This window comes from Prionailurus bengalensis, chromosome E2 (assembly GCF_016509475.1).
Source record: "Prionailurus bengalensis isolate Pbe53 chromosome E2, Fcat_Pben_1.1_paternal_pri, whole genome shotgun sequence".
NCBI classification, from domain to species: Eukaryota; Metazoa; Chordata; class Mammalia; order Carnivora; family Felidae; genus Prionailurus; species Prionailurus bengalensis.
This window is the reverse complement of record NC_057352.1, coordinates 2,463,149-2,483,299: the sequence shown is the minus strand read 5'-3', so window position 1 is coordinate 2,483,299 and position 20,151 is coordinate 2,463,149. Positions and strand designations below refer to the sequence as shown.

At 42.2% G+C, this 20,151-nt stretch overlaps 1 protein-coding gene and 1 pseudogene across 1 annotated transcript; one reads left to right on the top strand and one right to left on the bottom strand.

Annotated features, from left to right (window-relative positions):
- Positions 1–1,998: 1,998 nt before the first annotated feature.
- ZNF582 (zinc finger protein 582) lies at positions 1,999–15,605 on the top strand. The gene is made up of 5 exons (XM_043600085.1): positions 1,999–2,232; positions 3,824–3,912; positions 5,146–5,272; positions 5,503–5,598; positions 12,326–15,605. Exons 2-5 carry the CDS (start codon positions 3,904–3,906, stop codon positions 13,633–13,635), a joined length of 1,542 nt encoding a protein of 513 aa, XP_043456020.1. The 5' UTR covers positions 1,999–2,232; positions 3,824–3,903; the 3' UTR covers positions 13,636–15,605.
- On the bottom strand, positions 10,192–12,134 carry LOC122495188 (annotated as a pseudogene).
- Positions 15,606–20,151: the final 4,546 nt, after the last annotated feature.

The window sequence follows — 20,151 nt, the reverse complement described above, 5'->3', positions numbered from 1 at the left end:
ACATATAAAAGAGTTTCCAAATCACTACACCTATGTTATGACAAAAACAAATCTTCTAAATTGAGTTCAGAAGTTGCTTGCAGTTTTTTGTCTTTATATATTATCTGATATATATATATATATACAAGGTTGTAAACATTCTCTGCCTGTCATTTGTCTTTAACCTTTGCTTACGGTGTATTTTGCCACACAAAAGTGCTTTAGTTTTACGTTCTCAAAGGTAGCAGTCTTAAGTCTGGATTTTTGTATCATTGCTAGAAAGTCTTTTCACATATCCAGGCTGCAATGGAATTCAACTCTGTACGTTTCTGGTACTTGTACGAATTTAGACCTCTGAGCAATTTGTTCGAGTTTATTCTCTTGCATGATTTGAAGTATGAACCCAATTTTACTTTTTTCTAAATGACCATCCAGTTATTCCCCAAGGTTATTTATTAAAAAGTCCATTTTTGGGGCGCGTGGGTGGCTCAGTCGGTTGAGCGTCTGACTTCAGCTCAGGTCATGATCTCACCGTTTGTGAGTTCAAGCCCTGTGTTGGGCTCTGTGCTGATAGCGCGGAGCCTGGAGCCTGCTTCAGATTCTGTTTTCCTCTCTCTCTTTCCTTCAAAAGTAAAAATAAACATTAAAAAAATAAATTATGGAAACTGTTTAGAATGTTTTACTATCTGGAAGGTTTAGCACACCTTCTCAGCTTTTCTTTTTCAGAGCATTCCTATTCCTAAGCATTCTTTTTTTTTTTTTATTTGGACATTTTTATCAACGTATCTATTTCCAAGGGGGAAAACAGTATTGGCATTTTTATCGGGTTTAAGTTAAATTTCTAAGTTAACTTGGAGGCAAAGACATCGTTGAGATGTGCAACAATGTAGACACGGGCAAATGTCAGATGAAATGATTCAAAAGAAGATGAGATTACATGGTGTGAAGGAAACAAGACCAGTTGGAGAGACAGGAGCTCTGGACTCCAGGCCGGCTCAAGGACAACTATACCGCGTGGGCAGAGTAAGGCTTCCTCACTCAGGGATCAGGCCTCACACCGCCTGAGCAGCATCCAGGACATGGGAAGCTCCACCACAATGGACCACGCCGTCTGGGGATGCGTAAGGTCTAGAAGCTTTTCAAACTTGCACACAGAGATCCAACTGCCTGTGGTTCTGGGGGACTCGGCCTAGAGCTATCCCCCACAAGCGGAAACTCCTTGTCATCTTGTTTAAAACATTTTTGCTGGGCATCCATCTGGCTCAGTGGGAAGAGCATGCGACGCTTGATGTTGGGGTCTTGTGCTCAAGCCTCCTGAGTTGGCTGTAGAGATTACAAATAAAAATAAAAAACAGGGGCACCTGGGTGGCTCAGTCCGTTGAGCCTCCGACTTCGGCTCAGGTCATGATCTCACGGTTCCTGGGTTCGAGTCCCACATCGGGCTCTGTGCTGACAGCTCGGAGCCTGGAGCCTGCTTTGGATTCCGTGTCTCCCTCTCTCTCCGCCCCTCCCCCGCTCACACTCTGTGTGTGCCTCTCTCTCAAAAATAAACAGACATTAAAAAATTAAAAAAATAAAATTTAAAAAAAAATAAATTTAAAAAAAATTAAAAAAATAAACTTAAAAACGTTTTTGCTTATTCCACACTCTCCTTCATAACCTACATTTATTTCAACATATGTAATGACGTTCAAAGTTAGTTACCGGATAAACTCGGGAGTTTTTCTCCTTCCGAAACTTCTGGTAAAGTGGCCGCTCCGCGCGGAAACGATGATGTAACGAATGAGACACTTTGACGGTCACACACGAGCGTGTTCCCGGAGTGGCACGGTCCCAGTCAGACCCAACGACAGGTCCGAACCACACGACACACACCGCAACGGCCACGCAAGACGCGATGGCACACACACTAAGCACCTGAATGCCAAACCCGGCTGCAGCCACGCGGGGACTTGAACACTCTCCCTCGAGTCCCGCAAGTCCCGCTACACACGCGGGCACACCGGAGCCACGCCCACCCCGAAACATCGCGAGAGCCGGCTTTGAGGCCTGGCTGTGCCTCTGCGCCCAGAAACTACGTTTCCCAGAAGAGACTGCGGCGTTGGCCCACTCGCGAGGCAGCGTCCGCGGGACGTTGTGCGCCTGCGCCATCTTCCGGCTTCAGGCGGCGGGTCCGCCGATACCGAGGAGGAAGCGCACCCGGGCCTGCGGGGAGCGCGGCCACGGTGGCACCTGGATTCGAAGAGGAGGCAGGTGAGGGGCTCTGGAGCTTGCCAGGCTCTCCGGGGTCCGTGCGGGAGCGGGCGCCACGGCCGGGCGGCTCTCGGGCCTGGGAAGAACCGGAACGTCTCGCCCCCGCGTCGGTCTGCGGCTTTCCGGGACCTGGACTACATTTCCCATCGGCCTCCGCGGCGCACCCTTCCCCCCCCCCCCCCCCCCCAACCCCCAGCGAGCGCCCCCTTTCCGCGTCCCGGCTCATAACCCCCATCTGTGGACCACTTAGGTGGGTGTGAAAGGGACCTAACTTCCTGGAAATGCTGGTGGATGTTTTACAGTCATTCTTACTCGTGCCCCCCCCCGCCTTTTTTTTAAGTTTGGGATGGAGTCTTGTTTGATAAGATTCTCAAAGAATTGCAAAACTTCAAAAGATTTAACACCACTAGTTTAGAAGCGGAGACTGAAATTTGAGAACATTTTAGATGATCTTGTAAAATAGTCCTTGTCCAACAGTGGGGAAACGGTTGGGTAAATCATGGGCCACTCTTGTAATAAAATATTACAAAGCTATTACAGATAATGCTAAAACAGTGGTCATAATAAAAAAAAAACCTCCTATGACATGTTACCAATTGTTTCATGTACACATTACTTAGAATTAAATATTTGTAACATGCAAGGCATTGTTCTAAGTTCCTTTCGACAATAGTACTCGTTTAATGATGAACTCACAAAGTGGTTAAATGACATGATTCTTAATACTTGGATGTTTTTATTCCAGTTGTTTTTGTAAGCCCATGTGCCAGTAGGAGGGTGGGTTTGACCTCTTTTCCGGAATGTTCTCATGTTGTATAAAGAGACTGCTTGTGAATGTCTTTCCTTATAAGTTAATGTTGTCCCTCCATCAGTTTTGATAGTTATTTGGTGTTACATCATACGGCTGGGCCAAAAGTGATTCAACTACTTGCCTACTTGTGGACTGCTAGATACTAATTTTTGTTCTGTTTTTCAGTAAATACTGTGCACACAGCTTTGCTCGCTGCTATGTCTCTGTACAGAGGCCTATGTATGTGATGGTAATGATTGCCCACTGCACCCACACCCCTTTTATTGACTCAAGGCAAGGTCCACAAAGTGATGTCCACTAGGCCTTAGGTAGGGCTGTAAGGTTCTTGGTGAATTTGGAAGTTGGGTAAAGAGCCAGGGAGACCTCTGAAGGTGGGCATGAGAGAGTTAGATGGTCTGTTTCTGGGAAGGCTTTCATTGTGGGCTGGGCTGATGCTGATGAGGTAGGCTGTGCTCCCTGGTCTGAGAACAGTCTTTCTTGTCCTTGGGACACCATGTGGCCTTAGTCACTGGACCAGGACTGAGCTCCCTGCCACAGATTTGCATCAGTAAAAGTTGGAATTCTCTGGATATTTAGGAGAAATCGGAGAGAAAGGGCCACTGGTTCCCTGTCACGTGGCAACAGCTAATGCTGTGTTTCCTGGAGTTGGGTAAGGGCCACTGTGATCCAACTCCAATTCTTGTGGGGAGTGGGGCGTAAGAAGGCAGGGACTTGTAACCACGGCATTCTGGGAGCTGTAAGGCAAGCTTGGCCTCTCATGTTTGTTCTTTCCTCCCCCAGCTCTGCCATCTCAGGACTCTGCCCTTCCCCAAGAGAGGAACCAGGAGGAGGACCAGTCAGCCCATGACATTCTAAAAGTCATGTCCCTTGTGAGTCTTAAAGTTGTGTAAATATTTGCTTGCTTTATCTTGAAGCTTCCCACCTGGATTTCATCCAAGAATCTGGTTTTCAGAGGTTCCCATTTTAGGGACTAAAAAGACCAGGTAGCTAGTACCCTCTCCCACTGCCCCCTTTACTCTGACTACTGCCCATGGATTCGTTCTGTACAGCATTCCACATGTGATAGTGTGATATTGTGCCGGGAGGCTAGATAGAGCAGGGATCCATTTCCTTGTATAAAATGAGAACCAAGGGTGGATGAAATAGAGATGAATACTTGTGATAACTGACATGGAAAAGCATGGGAACTGGTCTTGGTTGGTTTCAATTTCAAGGTGAGGCACGATCTCCTGCTTTGGGAGGGATTGATGACTGGGTGTGTAACTTAGGCTTCGCCGGGAATCTGAGAGGTTAGACACCAGAAGTAAGGTCCACTTTAAGGTTGAACAGAGCATTTGAATGTGGATCATTCTTCACAGCTTCTTCAGCTTAAGACCAAGAGAAGTGCAGATGTGGGGGTTGTGAGATAACCAGCCCGATGGATGAATTTTTCGGAATCTAGGTAGTCTGAGCTTCGAAGAGCCTTCAGAGATCTGATCCAACCTCTGCCTCCAAAATAAGAGAACGGTTGAGTCATTTTTTCACTTGGTAGAAAATTGTACAGCTAATGAAAATAATCTTAATTTAAGAGTTTTCTCCTAAGGAAGAATGCTTTGACATGTTGACATCATGATGAACCTGTATCTTCAACTAATTCTCAATTTATACAAATATTCTATTTTCTAAGATAGAAACATTTCTTCAGTAAAACATTTGGGGGTAAGTCTATCAGAAATTGTTGGTTTGGTTTGTTGTTGCTGCATAGAAGTTGAAATTACAGGTCTCTAGTTGAGAATTTTTATATACCAAGGACAGAGTGGGCAGCATGCTATTTTATAAAGTTTGTCACACTGGGGAAAACTCCACTTAGCTGGCTTTTAATTTTCCTCCCAGATCTGTGTACAGAGCTTTGGTTTGTAATAAAAAGAATGTTCAACAACATTTCAACACCGTTTTCCTCATGCCCACCCTCTCTTGTCACCTGCTCACATCGGCGGCCTCCCACCCCAGCCTCCTTTTCACCTGAGCACCCCATTCCTACAGAGACCACCTCTGTCTCCTCTCATCCCATCAAGAAACATTTCCTTGAAGTTTGCAGATAACAAACCTGCCTGTTGTTTCAGGAGTCAGACTTGTTCAGGGATGTGGCCGTAGTCTTCTCCCAAGAAGAATGGGAACGACTGGCACCTGCTCAGAGGGATTTGTACAGAGACGTGATGTTGGAGACGTACAGCAACCTGGTCTCACTGGGTAAGGGGACCTGGTGTATTAGTTTGGATGTTATCCGTTCCTTCCTTATCAATTTCCGGGTACCTTTTCAGTGGTCAAAAAACAGCTCCATGGGCCGACACTGTATCTTCCCCAACCTGCAGGGGACTGTCAGGCCTCCTCTGGTCTCTCCTGCTCGATGACCAGATCCTGGATCTGAATTCTGGGCGCCCCACGCCATAACTGGGTGGCATGTTTTCTCTCCCATCCAGGTCTCGCCATCTCCAAACCTGATGTGATCTCCTTCCTGGAGCAAGGCAAGGAGCCCTGGATGGTGGAGAAAGCAGCAGCAGGAGGCCTGTGCCCAGGTGAGTGAAGCCTGCGTGGGAGGAGAGAAGCCTCTGCATATACCCGTCTAGCGGGTGCACGAGGAAGCAGGAGCTTGGAGTTGGAAAATTTTCCCTTCGAGGTGCCCGACTCAGAGGCCAGGTCCGAGTTACCATCTGTTCTAGCCTGTCAGGTGGTTCCTTTCTTCCTGAGACATCTCTGTGTATCCGGGTCGTCACTGCCTCTTGTCCTTGCCTACCTGGTTAAGGCGTCCTCAGCCTCCTTTGGTGAGTCTTCTCACTTTCTTTAAATGTTGGAGCACCTGGGGCTCAGACTTGGGTTTCTTCTTCCCTGTTTATTTTCATTCCTCAGAACCTTCTCCATTACTTTGCTTTATTATATATTTTTTTCCATTACTGTGCTTTAAATACCATTCATACCTATGTTGTCCATCGTGGAGCCCCATGTGGACATTGTAATTCAAATTCATTGCAGTTAAACACATTTAAAAAATCAGTATCTCAGTTGCACTTGCCCCATTTCAAATATCCAGTAGCCACTCTGGCTGGCTTGTGTCTACGGGACGCAGTGCAGATACAGAACATTTCCATCGTCTTCAACTTCTCCTTTAAACTCCACATACTTATCCAACTGCCTTCTCATCATGTCCACTTCAGTGTTTCATGGGGCGCTCTGAATTTAACTTTCCAGTGAGGAGTCCGTGATCCTAACAATCCGCCCTTCTCTCTTTCTTCCACACTTTAGCAATAGGGTGCTCAATTCTTGTACTTGGTCGAGTAAGAAACTCTTGAAGCATTCTTGGATTTTCTCTCTCGCATACCTATCCAGACTGTCAGCAAATCCTGTTAGCTCTACCTTGAAATATGTCCAGAATTTAACCACTTCTCGCCGACACCACTGCTACCACTTCACCCACACCACCGCCATCTCTCGCTTAGACTATTGCAGTAGCCTCCTCCCCATCCCTCTGCTTCTGTTCTCGTCCCCTGAAGCGTTTTGTTCACACAGCAGCCAGAGTGACTTCAGATGTGGAAGATTCGTCCACGTTGACGTGGTAGTTGGCCTCGGGGAGTGAGTGAGGTCAAGTGTGGAGTGAGCATCAGGAGAGACCATGTGTGCAGCTGTATGTGTGAACATATTCACAGGTTCTGGGGATTAGGACATGGGGATCTTTGGGAGGCCGTTATTCTGCCAACCACACCCATAATGTCAGTTTTCCTTTTGTTTTGTCATTTTAGTTTGACAGCATATGTTTGATTGATGTGCTGAGTTTTATTTACTTCTTAGGTGTGTGGGTTTACATCATGTTTAAAGAAGACCTCCCCCTTTGACATTATAAAATGAGTCTCTTGTGATTTTTTTTTTCTAGTATATTTATGGTGCTCTTAATGATTCCTGTGGTGTTTATTCTTCGTGCAAGATGTGATTTCACGTTATTTCCCAGGTTGTTACCCAGTTATTCAAACAGCATTTGTTAACTGATTTTATCTTTTCACCACTAATTTCCCTAGCCAACTTTATCATCTGCTCTGTTACCTCTGGATCTATTTGTGGACTTTCGTTTCTGTCTCGTTAATGTCGTTGTCTAACTACGTGACCGATACCATATTGTTTTAATTACTGAAGGTTTTAAATATCTGGTGGATAGTTCCTCCTCATTCTTATTTTTCAGAATTTTCCTGACTATACTCATTTGTTTTTCCATTTGAACTTTAGAATTAGAATACCTGGTTTAAAAAATAACCATGTAATTATTCTTACTGAGATCACAGTAAATTTCTAGATTAATTGAGGAGAAAACGGATTTTTTAAATCGATTTTATCTATTTAAGAACAATGATAAGCTTTTCCCTTCATTTATGTCCATTTCCTGGTTGTTGTAGAGTTTTATTTATATGGGTCTTGTCCATTTCTTATTATATTTATTCCTAGGTATTATGTATTTATTGCTGTTACTGGAAATGGGGGCCTTGCATCCCTATTACAGTTCAACTGGTTGTTTTATATAAGGTAAAAGCCATTCATGTCTTCAGATTAATTTTTTAATTAACCCAACATACTGGATTTTCTCATTATTTATAATAGCTTTCATGTAATACTTGAATTTTCCAAGTAGTCAATCATATCATCTGCAAATGGTGATAATGTTTTTGCATTTTGTACCACTTGGGTTTTCTTTTGCCTGACGAAGATGCTGATTACGTAGTACCCCCAGAACAATGTTAATGGGGGTAGTTTATGTCCTAATCTTGTTCTTAGCCTTAATAGGAATATTGTAAGTGGCTTCTCATGAAGCATAATATTAGATTCAAGAATGAGATAGAGATATTTAATTAAAGAAGCATCCACCTTTTCATATTAAGTTTTCTTTTTTAACCTGTCAAGTCTGGATTATATGAATAGATTTCCTAGTTCTGAATACTGAATCTAAACATTCACCTGTTGCATTTCTTGAGTCAGTTGTGGTAATTTATATTTTTTCTGGAAAGTGCTCTTTTTTAAAAAATTTTTTCAATGTTTAATGTTTTTGAGAGAGAGAGGGAGACACAGAATCCGAAGCAGGCTCCAGGCTCTGAGCAGTCAGCACGGAGCCCAACATGGGGCTTGAACTCACAAGCCGTGAGATCATGACCCGAGTCAGCATTGGACGCTCAGCCGACTGAGCCAACTCAGACACCCAATGCTCTTTTTTTTTTTTTTAATTAATTTATTTTGTGAGACGGAGAGAGAGAGAGAGAAAGAGCAGGGGGAGGGCAGAGAGAGGAGAGACAGGGAATCCCAAGCAGGCTCTGTGTATTGTCAGCACAGAGTCTGATGTGGTGCTTGAACCCATGAACTGTGAGATCATGACCTGAGCCAAAATCAAGAGCTGGATGCTTAATCAACTGAGCCACCAAGGTGCCCCTTCTCTCTCTCTCTCTTTTTTTTTTTGCCCCTTCTCTTTTTAATTAAAAAAAAAAAATCATGGTAAGATATACATAACAAAATTCACCTTTTTAACCATTGTAAAGTGTGTAGTACATTGGCATTTGGTATGTTCACAGTGTTGTGCAATATCACGATTATCTAGTTCCCTCATATTTTTATCACCCTGTGGTCTTCCACCCTTCTCCGTTTTCTTTTTTATTTTTAATGTTTATTTTTGAGGGGGAGAGAGAGAGAGCGAGGACGTGCATGTGCACGCACGAGCAGGGGAGGGGCAGAAAGAGGGGGACAGAGGATCTGAAGCTGGCTCCGCATTGCCAGCAGGGAGCCAGATGTTGGTCTCAAGCTCACAAACCACAAGATCATGACCTAAGCTGAGATCAAGAGTCCAGCACTTAACCGACTGAGCCATCCAGGCACCACTTTAATTTTTTTAGGCATCTCCATACTGTTTTCTATACTGATCACACCATTTTACATTCCCACCAACAGGGCACAAGGATTCCAGTGTCTCCACATCCTCGTCAACACTTGGTATTTTCTGTTTAGTTTTGTTTTGATGGTGGCCATCCTAATGGCTTTGAGGCAATATCTCATTATAGTTTTGATTTGTGTTTCTCTGATGATTAGTGATGTTGAACATGTTTTAAAATGCTTGCTCAATTGTATATCTTTGGGGAAGTGTCTGTTCAAGTCCTTTGCCAGTTTTTTAATAGGGTAGCTTTGTTGTTGAATTGGAAGAGTTCTTTATATATGCCGGATATTAACCCCTTATCAGATATGTGATCTGCAAATATTTTCTTCTGTTCTGAAGGTTGCCTTTTACTTTTTTGATTGTTTCCTTTCATAGTGAAAGTTTTTAAGTTTGATGTAGTCCCATTTGTCTATTTTTGCTTTTGTCTATTTTTGTCTATTTTGTCTATTTTTGTCTATTTTTGCCTGGGCTTTTAGTACTTTATCTAAGAAATCATTGCCAAATGCAATGTCATGAGGTTTTTCCCCTATGTGGGTAGCCAATTTCATCAGAACCATTTGTTAAAGAGACTGTCTTTTTCTCATCATGAGGTCTTGGCACCCTTATCAAGGATCATTTAATCTTATGCATGGGGGTTTATTTCTGGCCTGTCTGTCCTGTTCCGTTGGTTAAACTTTAAAATACTCTGCCAGGCTGCTCACGAAAACATGAAATTGATACAGAAGATCTCATATTATTGTTGCTATTTTGCAGTTCTTTTTAAGTTTATTTTTTTATTGAGAGAGAGAGGTGAGTGCACAAGCAGGGGAGGGGCAGAGAGAGGGGGAGAGAGAATCCCAGGCAGGTTCTACACTGTCAGCATGGAGCCCGGTGTGGGGCTCTATCTCACAAACTGTGAGATCATGACCTGAGCCAAAATCAAAGAGTTGGACACATAATTGCCTGAGCCACCCAAGGGCTGCATTTGCTTTTTGTTTTTTGGTTTTTTTGAGAGAGTGTTTTTAATGGCATGTCCTTAGAGGCACCCAAAGTTCTTTCCACGTTGCCCAAAAAGCAAGTAATGTGTCATTATTTTAATCCTAAAACCAAACTCACATTTGGGCATAGTTACATGTTCCCAAACTAGTCTTCTCTTTCTACCAAGCTGGCTTCAATTTTCCATGTTCCACTGCAATCTTTTGATTGTCCTTTATAGGATGGCAGGCAGACGTTGCTAACTGTTGAGTAGGTCAGCCACCAGTTCATAGGTCGCCATCATAATGACAGTATTTGGAATCTGTCTCACTAGAGTTGTTAGACCACAGTGAAGAGACCCAAGACCTTTCTTCTGAACAACCACACATGGTGTCTGGAAAAAATATCTATACGTACTTGGTGCCCTCTTCACCCAGTCTTGTTCTTACAATTTTACATGAATGGTGTATGGTTATAGCACAAGTTTTTTGTGTTTTGTTTTTTTTTTTTTGTAATGTTTATTTGTTTTTGAGAGAGAGAGGGAGACACAGAGTCTGTAGCGGCTTCAGGATCTGAGCTGTCAGCACAGAGCCCGAAGCAAGGCTCGAACCCACGAACTGTGAGATCATGACCTGAGCCGATGTCAGATGCTTAACCAACTGAGCGACCCAGGTGCCCCATAGCACAAGTTTTTGAGAGGACAGCAGCATCATTCCCACAAAATTTGGTATTTCTTTCACAAACTCTTCATCATCTTCCATTATCAAAGTCATCTTTTATTCTAGTAGTTTTTGCTTAATACTTCTACAAATAACCAAATGAATAAAGTTCTGTGAAATGCCACTACCCGAGGCTGACCTCCTCCTATAAAGTCTTCTTTGGGCATGTGTCTGCTACACTTTATGAGCACATTAAAAAGTACCCATTTGTTTTTCATAGTTCCTTGTATCAAGCTGTAACCAGTTCTTTCTTAGCCAAGTGGGATTGGTTGCTGTGAGTATAGTAAAACAGGCCACTGCAGCTGAAGTCATGTGACAGGTAAAATGAGGATCTGCTGCATCATTTGACTTTTCCTCACAGTTTGAATCAGCAGCAAAGAATGTTGCTCTGGAAGAAGCCACCTCCATTCAATTGGGGCCTGATCCTCTAAACAAGGAACAAGACCTTCCTTTTTCCAGGGTCACATTTAGGCACTGTAAAGGTCCAGAAGAGACGGGTTTAGTAGACACTAGGTCTAAGCCGTGTGTTCAGCTGAACTTCAGAGGTAGAAAGCATCACAGCAGAAGACCATAGCTGTGTTACTATAACTTTCAGTGGACGTGTGCGACCAGCCCCCCATCCTGCCACCTCCCCTGGCAGGCAGATGCGCCATCGTGTCCCTCCGGCCAGATGAAGATCCAGGCACCCCTCCCCATCGTTTTTTAAAATCCACTTTATTGAGGTATAATTTACATTCAGTACAATGGCATGCATTTGAAGTATACTGTTTGGTGAGTATGGACACATGTGTATACTTGTGTAACCGTCAGCACAGGCTAGAGAACATTTTCATCACCCTGAAAAGCTCCCTTGTGCACTTTCCCTCACAATTGCTCATACACCCAGCCCCAGGCAACCAGTGATTTCTTTGTCACTCTAGTTTATGTTTCTAGGGTTCCACAGAAACATCCTTTTCTTTTTTAATGTTTATTTTTGAGAGAGAGGGAAAGAGAGTGAGCAGGGGAGGGGCAGAGAGAGAGAGCGAGACACATATCTGAAGCAGGCTGCAGGCTCTGCGCTGTTAGTACAGAACCCAAAACAGGGCTCAAACCCATGAACCTCGAGATTGTGGCCTGAGCCAAAGTCGGACGCTTAACTGACTGAGCCACCCAGGCACCCTGAAACATTCATCTTTTTAAAAAACATGGTTCAGAGATCGGGTGCCTGGGTGGCTCAGTCAGTTAAGCGTCCGACTTTGGCTCAGGTCATGATCTCGCTGTTCATGAGTTCGAGCCCCACATCGGGCTCTGTGCTGACAACTCAGAGCTGGAGTCTGCTTCAGATTCTGTTTCCTTCTCTCTCTCTGCCCCTCCCCCACTTGCTCTGTCTCTCTCTCTCTCAAAAATAAGTAAACATAAAAAAAAAAAAAAACCATGGTTCAGAGGTGATTCTGATCCACACTAACATTTTAGAGCTATTCTTATAACCTTCTGACTACTTCATCTCAATTTATGGTATTTCCTCTCTTTCTGTTTTGCATATCTGTTTTCTAATTGCCTAGCCACGTTCAAGAGCTTATAAGTATAATCATGAGTCTGGATTTTCTGGTTTTACTATAGAAGTTCCTTTTTCTGGAAAAGGGAAAAAAACACATGGTTTTTGTTTTTTTTTCCTCCCCCCCCCCTCCCCCCCAGAATTGGACTCCAGGTATGATACTAAGGTATCCTCTCCAAAGCAGCATATTTATGAGGTACAGTCACCACAGTGGGAGATAATGGAAAGCCTTGCAAGTTACGGTCTTGCGTGCTCAAGGTTCCAAGATGATTGGGAATGCAGACAACAGGGAAGTTCAGATGGACATCTGAGTCCAGTGATAGTCAATGATGAAGAAATGTCTACTTTCAACCAACAAGCACCATCATTTCCTTTTTATCAGAAAATTCATACTGGACAAAAGCCCTATGGATATGATGACTGTAGAAAAGATTTCTGGCAGGAAGACTTCCTTATTAATCATCAAGGAATTCATACTAATGAGAAACCCTATAAATGTAAGGAATGTGGCAAGGCCTTTAAATATGGCTCACGATTAATACAACATGAGAATATTCACTCTGGCAAGAAACCCTATGAATGTAATGAATGTGGAAAGGCTTTCAATTCTGGTTCAAATTTTATACAACATCAGAGAGTTCATACTGGTGAGAAACCTTATGAATGTAAGGATTGTGCAAAGGCCTTCAGTCGAAGCTCACAGCTGATTGAACATCAACGAATTCATACTGGTGAGAAACCCTATCAATGTAAGGACTGTGGCAAGGCCTTCAATAGGATCTCACATCTTAAAGTACATTATAGAATCCATACTGGTGAAAAACCCTATGCATGCAGGGAATGTGGGAAGACCTTTAGTCATCGGTCTCAGTTGATTCAACATCAGACTGTTCATACAGGCAAGAAACTCTATGAATGTAAGGAATGCGGGAAGGCCTTTAATCAAGGCTCAACTCTTATTCGTCATCAGAGAATCCACACTGGTGAGAAACCCTATGAATGCAAGGCATGTGGGAAGGCCTTTAGGGTGAGCTCACAACTTAAGCAACATCAGAGAATTCACACTGGAGAGAAACCCTACCAATGTAGGGTATGCGGTAGGGCTTTCAAACGGGTCTCACATCTCACGGTACATTATAGAATTCATACGGGTGAGAAGCCTTATGAATGTAAGAAATGTGGGAAGGCCTTCAGTCATTGCTCACAACTGATACAACATCAGGTACTTCATACTGAGGAAAAGCCCTGTGAATATAAGGAATGTGGGAGGACTATACACCATGATTCAGCGACGGCTCAACATCAGAGAATGCACAATAGAGAAACACAAGTGAATATAATAAATGTAGAAAAGCCTTCCATCAGCACTTACCCCTTACTAATCATCAGAGAATTTATGTTAGCAAGCAACCATATAAATGGAAGCAGTGGGGAGAGCCCATTAGCTTAGGCATCACAGCTTAGCCCTTATACTTTGAAGAAAGACTTGAAGAGTGTAATACGGATGAGAATGCCTTCATTCAAGCCATCCTTTATCCTGAATCACAAGATTTGTAATGAGGAACAAACTTATGGATATAAATTGTTTACTCCATGATTATCAAAAAAGCAAGGGAAGGTTGGAAAAAGTTTTGCCTCTAACACATTCTGGAATTACATTTTCTTTCTTTTCTTTTTTTTTTTTTTCAAGAGAGAGTGAGTGGGAGAGGGGCAGAGGGATTAAGAGAGAGAGAGTGAGAGAATCTTAAGCAGGCTCCATGCCCAATGCAGAGCCTCTTGCGGGGCTTGATCTCACAGCTGTGAGATCATGACCCGGGCTAAAATCAAGAGTCAGACACTTAACTGACTGAGCCCCTAGGTACTCCCAGAACCACATTTTCTAACCACACTGTAACAAATTTAACAATAGCCATTTTTTTTTTTAAACATCAGCCAAAAGTTTTCATTTGCTTGGAAATCAAAAAGAAAAAAAAAAAGCCAAATTACTCTTGGGTTCCACTTCTTTTTTTTTTTAAGGTAGGCTCCACATAGAATGTGGGGCTCAAGCTCATGACCCTGAGATGGAGTCACATGCTCTACTGACTGAGCCAGCCAGGTGCCCCCTTACTCTTGGGTTAATAAGGAAATAATCATGCAAATGATTATGAATGGTAATGAAAAGAATGACAATTGAGAGATTTATATTCTAGGAGTGGGAGGATGTGGCTAAAGTTAGAAGAATTTTTATAGCCTTTAAATGCATGCAAAGTGTGAACACCTGAACGATTAATCTCAAATATATTAAACATACTATTTGAGAAGCCAGAAAAGAGAATACCAAACACCCATGTGAAGAAAGAACAAATTAATAGAAAAAATAGAAAAAAAAATTAGAAAGTGGTTATCTTAAAGTAGTCTCAGTTTTATTTCTTCCTGGCCCAGGAATAAACTACACTTAGGATAATATTTCTCAATTCCCATGTTTTAGATTATCTTTCATAACTTCTGTCAAACAGAGGGGTCAGTTGCCTACATAGTGGCCATACCCAGTTCCCTTTCCTATTGGCAGCATCTGTGTCTTGGTCTTAGACTCTGAAGCTAACAGATGCAAACTTTTCAGCCTCTTTTGCAGCTCAGGGTGGCTCTTGTTCCAGGGTAAGGTCAGTATGTTCCAGGGGTCTGTAGAGGCTTCTGGGAAAGATTTTCCTTACTCAGAAGAGGCCGGAACATTAGGAAGACTCCCTCTCTTTTCATCTGCTTTTAAACATTTTCCCATGAGAACATAATGCCTGGAGCTGTTGTAGCCATGTTGGAACCAAGAGGAGAGAACAGAGGAGCTCAGAGAAGCTGACCCAGAGTCCTGACGACACTGAACTATCAGGCCAATTCTGGAACGTCTCTGAAGCCTTGTGTAAAAGAAACAACCATTCACTGCTGAACTTACTTTTAGTTGGGTATTTTGTAAACTTGGCGGCCAAAAGCGTCCTAAATTACATAACTTCAAATTTTATTTTATTATGATTGGTAAACGTGGCTGAAAGTACTTTTGAATTTGACATTTCTCTTTGTGGCTAATTCCGGGATTGATTTTTGTATATATTCTGTAATGTTGCAAAAGAATATATATATTCTACTTTTCTTAGGTACAAGATTCTGTGTAAGCCAGTGGATTATAATGATAAAACTCTCCATGTTCTTACATAATTTGTATACTGGATCAGAATTTTCTAAAATTGAATTTTTTAAACCAAGATCTTGAATTTCCAGAGAGTTTTACTTTTTAATTTATGTTGCTTGACCTATAAAAACATACAACTTAACCCCTATTTATGAATCCTACCTTTTATCATTATATAATATCCTAACTCTGCCAAGTGTAGTGGTTGACAAACCAGATCTGGCCCACTACCTGTTTTATAAATAAAGCTTTATTGGAACACAGCCATGCTCATTTATTTCCATATTGTCTACTGTTTTTACACTACGACAGCAGAACTGAGTGGTTGCAACACAGACTATGGCCACAAAGCCTATATTGACTGACCCTTTAGAATAAAAGTTTGTCAACCCTGGCCTACTATAATCCTTTTAGCATTTTATTTCCATACCATGTAATATTACTAATAGTAATTTGTCTTTGTTTACCTGGTATATTTTCATCCATCCCATTATTTTCAACCCCTGTCATTTTAGTGATTTCTTATTTTAAAAATCGCTGATTTTTAAAAATTGAAAATATGAGGGAACCTGGGTGGCTCAGTGGGTTAAGTGTCTGATTCTTCATTTTGGCTTAGGACATGATCTCACACTTTCGTGAGTTTGAGCCCTGCATGGGGCTCTGTACTGGCAGCCTGAAGCCTGCTTGGGATCCTCTCTCTCCCTCTCTGCCCCTCCCCCACTTGTGCTGTCTCTGTCTCTCTCAAAATAAATTAAAAACTTAAAAAAAGAAACTGAGTCTTTTTTCTGTAAAGAAATTCGTGTTGGGTGTAATTTCAACTTTATTCCTTTCATTTTAGTGTGTATTCGATTTATTTTGGGCTTTCCTTTGCTCATGTTGGCTGATCATTCCTTTTGCTAAATTGGAACTTAACACTGTACTTAGGGTAGTGGTCATCTCCCCATTCTTAATTATTATTTGGGCAGAATGAGAGCAGTATTTTTTTATTTTTTTAATGTTTACTTATTTTTGAGAGAGACAGAGACAGAATGCGAGTGGGTTAGGGGCAGAGAGAAAGGGAGACACAAAAGCAGAAGCAGGCTCCAGGCTCTGAGCGGTCAGCACAGAGCTCGTCACAGAGCTCGACCCCATGAACCATGAGATCATGACCTGAGCCAAAGTCGGAAGCTCAGCCAACTGAGCCACCCTGTTTGGATCACAGGTGCCACAGAATGAGAGCAGTGTTAACACTTTCTCACCCATTGTTAATTTTTTCTGCCACTTTCCTTCAAGAAGAGACCACTCTTGCTTTTTCTTTCCTGCAAGCTGATTTCACAATTCCTCCATTTCACTAACCTAATAAGAACCTAATCCAAAGCTTTTAGTTTTTCTCTTATTCATTTGATGCTCAACGTTACTTACTGCCAGACCCACTCATGATAACCATTTAAATTTAAAGATCCTCAGGGAGAGTAACATTCATTGCTGGGTGCTGTTTCTTTTCATCTTTTTTGCTGTCTCGTAACAGTTTTATTTCAAATCCTGTTTTGTTAGACTGTTTTATTGAGTATTTGTATTCTCTGAATGCTTGTATGTCCAAAACTTTCTTGGGCCCTCACAAATTATATTTTTGGCTTGTAGAACATTCTTGGGATTATAGGTTTTTTCTGAATAATATGATTTTCTTAGCTTACGTAGATATTTTTGTTTCTGGGGTGCCTGGGTGGTTCACTCAGTTGAGCATCTGACTTTTGATTCCAGCTGAGGTCATGAGATTGAGCCCCAAATTGGGCTCTACTAAGCATGGAGCCTACTTAGCAATTCTCTTTATCCCTGTGCCCTTCTACCCCACTCAAGTTCTCTCTCTCTCTCTCTCTCTCTCTCTCTCTCTCTCTCTCTCTCTCAAAGAGTTGTTTCCTTTTGCTGCTATAACAAATTATCAAAAACTTACTGGTTTAAAACAACACATTTATTATCAGGAGGTCAGAAGTCTGAAATAGGTTAGGTCATTAGATCTCTTGGGCCAAAATCAAGGTATTTTTAAATTTTTAAAAAATGTTTATTTTTGACAGAGAACATGAATGGGGGAGGGGCAGAGAGAGAGGGACACACAGAATCCGAAGCAGGCTCCAGGCTCCGAGTTGTCAGCACAGAGCCCGACGCGGGGCTTGAACTCACAGACCGCGAGATCATGACCTGAGCCGAAATCAGACGCTCAACCAACTGAGCCACCCAGGCGCCCCCAAAAGTAAGGTATTGATGGGATGTGTTCTCTTCCAGAGGCTCTGGGAAAAACCATTTCCTAGCCTCTTTTAGCTTCTAGAGGCTGCCTGCATTCCTTGGTGTGGCCCCTTTGTGTCTTCAATGCCAGTAATAGTTTGCTGTGTCTCACACCACAACACTGCAACACTCTTTGCCTCCTCTTTCACCTTTAAGGAACCTCCTGATTATACTGGGCTCATGTGGACAATCCAAGATAATCTTATCTTAAGGTCAGCTGATTGACAACCTTCAGTCTATCTGCAATTTAATTCCCCCTTGCTACCAACATAACATATCCACAGGTTCCTGGGATTAGGACAGGGGCCTCTTTGGTGAGCCATAATTCTGCCTACGACAGTAATTGCTTCTGTCCTAGCATTTGGCAAGAGTTTCCATCCTTAGAATTCAGGACCTTAAGTAGGATATGCTGGGGAGATAGTCTCATGTCTTTTCTTAGCCCAAGGAAATTTTCTTCTAAATATTAATTAGTACTTCTCAATTGTTCTATTTTATTCCTTTTTTTAAAAAACTTGAACATTTTTGAATAAGCAGTATATCCTCATGATTCAAAAACAAGTCCTTCTATCCTCTTCCCTTCCCTTCTCTCAGAAGACTACATTCCTGGGCTTTGGTTCTTCAAAGGTATAACTAATTCATCTCTTCTTTTAATATCAGTAATCATAGTTCCCCACAGTAACCCTGCAGCCCAATTATATTTTAGTTATTGGAGAAAAAAAAGCAGATGTAGAAAAGTTAAGTGACTTGCCGAAAAACACAAAGCTAGGATGTGAGTGGTTGAGTTTGGTGTTTGCACTTGGGTCTGTGTCACTCTAAAATCTTTCATCAGACACAGTGCCTGCAGGGAAATGGTCCTCTATGTATTCCAGCCCCATCGAAGTTGAATCAAGGTGGTAAATTCCTTAGAGAAAGCAGTATCAGAGATAGAAGACACTTACTTCATGACATCATAGATATTGGTGCAGCCACCATTCCCAAGCCCAGGTGGCCTCGCTGGAGTTTGGACTCGTCCCATGCCACCTGTGAAAAATTTGGAACCAAAGCAGGTGTCTGGGAAAAGTAAGATCTTGTGGGAAAGGAGTGCCCTCCAATCAAGAATGACTGGGAAAATCTTAGAATCTAATATGTCTGCCCATGTGGTAGAACACTATACAGTTAATAAAAATAATATTTTTGAAGTTTTCCAGAACAAGGAAAAACGTCCATGATCTAATGTTAAACATTCACAACAATGAACGTATTCTCAGGAAATCCTTTTATTTAAATTGCATCTGGTCAGAAAGAATTTGCAAAGATTACTTTCATTTTTTAACGTTTATTGATTTGAGAGAGAGGAGAAAGAATGAGTGGGGGAGGGGGCAGAGAGAGAGAGAGAGAGAGAGACAATCCCAAGCAGGCTCCGCTCTGTCAGTGCAGAGCCCGACTTGGGCTCAAACTGTGAGAGCATAACCTGGGCCAAAATTAAGAGTTGGTTGCTTAACGAACTGAGCCACCCAGGTGCCCCAAATACTTTTGTTTTTAATTTTTTAATTTAAAAAATTTTAAATTTACATCCATGTTTGCTAGCATACAGTGCAATAATGATTTTAGGAGTAGAATCCTGTGATTCATCCCCTGCATATAACACTCAGTGCTCATCTCAACAAATGTCCTCCTTAATGCCCCTTGCCCATTTATCCCTTCCCTCCCCTCACCTCCCCTCCAGCAACCCTCAGTTTGTTCTCTATATTTAAGAGTCTCTTATGGTTTGTTCCCCTCCCTGTTTTTATGTTGTTTTTGCTTCCCTTCCCTTATGTTCATCTGTCTTGTATCTTAAATTCCACATATGAGTGAAGTCTTATGATATTTGTCTTTCTTTGACTAATTTCACTTAGCATAATACCCTCCAGTTCCATCTACGTAGCTGCAAATGGCAAGATTTCATTCTTTTTTATTGCTGAGTAATACTCCATTGTATATACACACCACATCTCCATCCATTCATCTGTCAATGGACACTAAATACTTTTTTAAAGTATTTAGTCCATGATTCTATGGACCTTAGGTAATTTAACTGGTTTGCTATGATTGGACTCAATACGTTAAGGCTATCTGCAGTTTCTTTACAGTGGCCTCCTTCCCTTCACATACTTCTCTCTCAGGGCCGTGTGGTCTCTCAGTTTTTAAAACTAAAAATGTTGGTTTTTCACACCAGGATAGCCACAAGGATGCGGCCATCTTTCAGCAGAGTGTGGGTGGCTAATCCCTGTCTCTCTCCGTACTCCCACACATATCTACCCAGAGGGATGTGGACAAATTGGAGAGTGACAGGAGTCTCAAATTGTTGGTGAAGAGCTTCCTCTCAAAATTCATTGACTGTCATCTGGAGCATCATAATTTCTCCATCATGACTCTCCAGGGAACTGCTAGTGTTTGACTCTTGGAATCAACAGTTTCAGACTTATAATGCTGGAAATAGACCGGTCTGAATAATTTCTGAAATTTTCCCTCCCTGATTCTTCAAGCCATTCTCTTTGCCTCTCTGTATCAATATCCTCTCAAGGGACTGGG

Bases quoted from the DNA above. Each gene is read 5' to 3' on its own strand.
- ZNF582 (XM_043600085.1), top strand. The intron at 5,273-5,502 runs GTAAGGGGACCT...TCTCCCATCCAG, and splicing joins CAGCAACCTGGTCTCACTGG to GTCTCGCCATCTCCAAACCT. The intron at 5,599-12,325 runs GTGAGTGAAGCC...CCTCCCCCCCAG, and splicing joins AGCAGGAGGCCTGTGCCCAG to AATTGGACTCCAGGTATGAT.